General features: G+C 62.6%; 1 protein-coding gene across 2 annotated transcripts in view; it reads left to right on the top strand.

Moving 5' to 3' along the window:
- Positions 1 to 2,139, top strand: part of PDE4A (phosphodiesterase 4A) — a 29,796-nt gene that overhangs the window by 21,939 nt on the left and 5,718 nt on the right. For both annotated transcript variants that reach the window (XM_025203903.1, XM_025203904.1), the window contains one exon: positions 1,080 to 1,082. In XM_025203903.1, the coding sequence (XP_025059688.1) occupies positions 1,080 to 1,082 (3 nt within the window). The remainder of the gene's footprint in view (positions 1 to 1,079; positions 1,083 to 2,139) is intronic.

Below are 2,139 nucleotides of genomic sequence, written 5' to 3'. Positions count from 1 at the left end.
GATGCCCCTGTTCCACTTCTTCTGTGATCCCTGTGCCAAGCCATGGCTGGTGGGCTGGTGGGATCAGGTAAGGGGATGCTGGGGGGGGCGCACAATGTAGGTTGGGGGGACTGAGGGTTGTTCTGGGGACCTTGGCAAGGTCCAGCGGAGGGGGGGTGGTGCTGGCACCATGTGTGGTGGGTGGGAGGGATGTCACGTCCTTCTAGCGACTGCACAATGTCACATCGGTGGCGCCGAGGCCCCTGCAGCCCCCGTGGGTCCCCAGCTGTCCTGGAGGCAGGGGCAGGGACAGGAGCAAGGTGGGGGGATGTGGGGCCTGGAGTGGGGGATATAGGCTGGGGTGGAGGTGGGTGTCCAGGCTTCTGTTGTTTGGAGGGTGCCTGTGCATCCAGGGGGGGGCTGGGCTGCGCGTGTGCATGCATGTGTGTGTGTGTGTGTGTGGTCAAGGAAGGCTGGGTTGTGTGTGTGTGTGCGTGCGCGCGCGCGCGCATCAGAGGTTGGGCTGTATGCATGTGTATGCGTGTGTGTGTGTGTTCAAGGAAGGCTGGGTTGTATGTGTATGTGTGTGTATGTCTGTCCAGGGGATGCTGGGCTCTGTGTGCGCATCTAAGTGTGTCTTTGAGTATGTGTGTGTCCGTGGGGGGTAGGAGAGAAGGGCTGTGGGTCTGCGTGCCTGTTGTGTGTGCATGTACGTGTACACGTATGTGCACCCAGGGCCTTGGTGTTGGGGGGTTTTGAGGCACGTCTCCTGCAGCTCTAGACATGTTCCTGGGGGTTGTTTTGTTCCTCCCCCGCCACTCCCTTCCCCCAGGCCTGGCAATGGCAGGAGTCTTGGCTGGGGTATGACATGGGGACAGGGCTGTCCACTGCTGGGTGTGGAGGGAGACCTGTTGCCTCACAGCCCCATCCTCCGTGATGCTGTGCCCCACACCAAGCCCAGCTGTCCCCACAGCCCCAGAGCCAGGGAAGGACCCAGGCATCTGGGCTCCCAGCCCTCCCTGCTCCACCCCAGCCCCCACTCCCCTATCTAAGAACACAAGTTCTGGAGGCTCCCAGAACCATTGCCTAGTTGGCCATAGTTTGTTGTGTGTGGGAGGGGTGGGGGGCATTGCAGGGGCCCCCTTTAACTCCTCACCTGCTACACCCAGCTAATGCCTGGCTGCTATGGGGCACTGGGCTGGCACTGCCAGGCCCAGGCCAGGAGTGGGGGGCCTTATGCAGCACCACCTTTGCCTGGGTCCCAGGAGGAGTGGGGAGGGGGGCTGAGACCCAATAGGGTGAAGGGAGGGGAGCAAATAGGATCTGGCAACACCTATCTGCTGGGACCCCTGTCTGTTCCCCTGCCACCACCCCCAGCCACACACACTGCTGGCTCCCAGACCCAAGTAGGCATGGTGGGGGTTAAAGCATCTTGAGGGGTGGGCAGCATGGCAGGGGTTAACACCCCCACAGGCTACAGCCTGGGGTAGAGGAGGATGGGGCAGTTGCTAAGGAGACTCCAGTCGCTATGGAGATGGGGCGGAGGGCTCTGATTGGCTGGTGAGGAGGAGGAGGAGCCCTCCCCTCTCCCCCACCAGACTGGAGTTGGGGGGATGCTCCCGGCTCTGGGGGAAGGCAGGGAGGCAGGTCCCCCCACACCGAGCCGCTGTCCAGCACCAGGATGAGTCACCGTGGGGCCTGTGCCTCAAGGACAAACGGGAACTTGCTGGCTGCCCACCCCGCATCTCGGGAGGGGAGTGGGACCTAGTGGGCAGAGCAGAGGGGTCTGGGAGCCTGGATACCTGGGTTCTATCCTGCACTGAGGAGGAAAGTGATTGAAGCTGGGGGGATGGGGAGCTTGGACATCTGGGTTCTCTCCTGGCTTGGGAAAGGAGTGATTGGAGGTGGGGGCATGCAAAACTTGGACCACCTGGGTTCTCTCCTTGGCTGTGGCCATGTAGGGGCGGGGGAAGGGGCGGCAGGTCTCCTGGGTTCTCTCAGTGACCTGAGGCTCCATCCATGGAGAGGGGACAGGACAGGGTCCCCCCAGCTCCTCCATCTGGATCTCAAGGGAACCCTGCCTAGTGGGGCAATTGGGGGAGGGGGGGCCCTCTGCAGCAGGCTGGTGGGGTGGGGCTTGCATGGGGGTTCATGGGGAAG

Source organism: Alligator sinensis, unplaced genomic scaffold (genome assembly GCF_000455745.1).
Source record: "Alligator sinensis unplaced genomic scaffold, ASM45574v1 scaffold707_1, whole genome shotgun sequence".
NCBI lineage: Eukaryota > Metazoa > Chordata > Crocodylia > Alligatoridae > Alligator > Alligator sinensis.
This window is presented reverse-complemented; position numbering and strand designations above follow the sequence as displayed.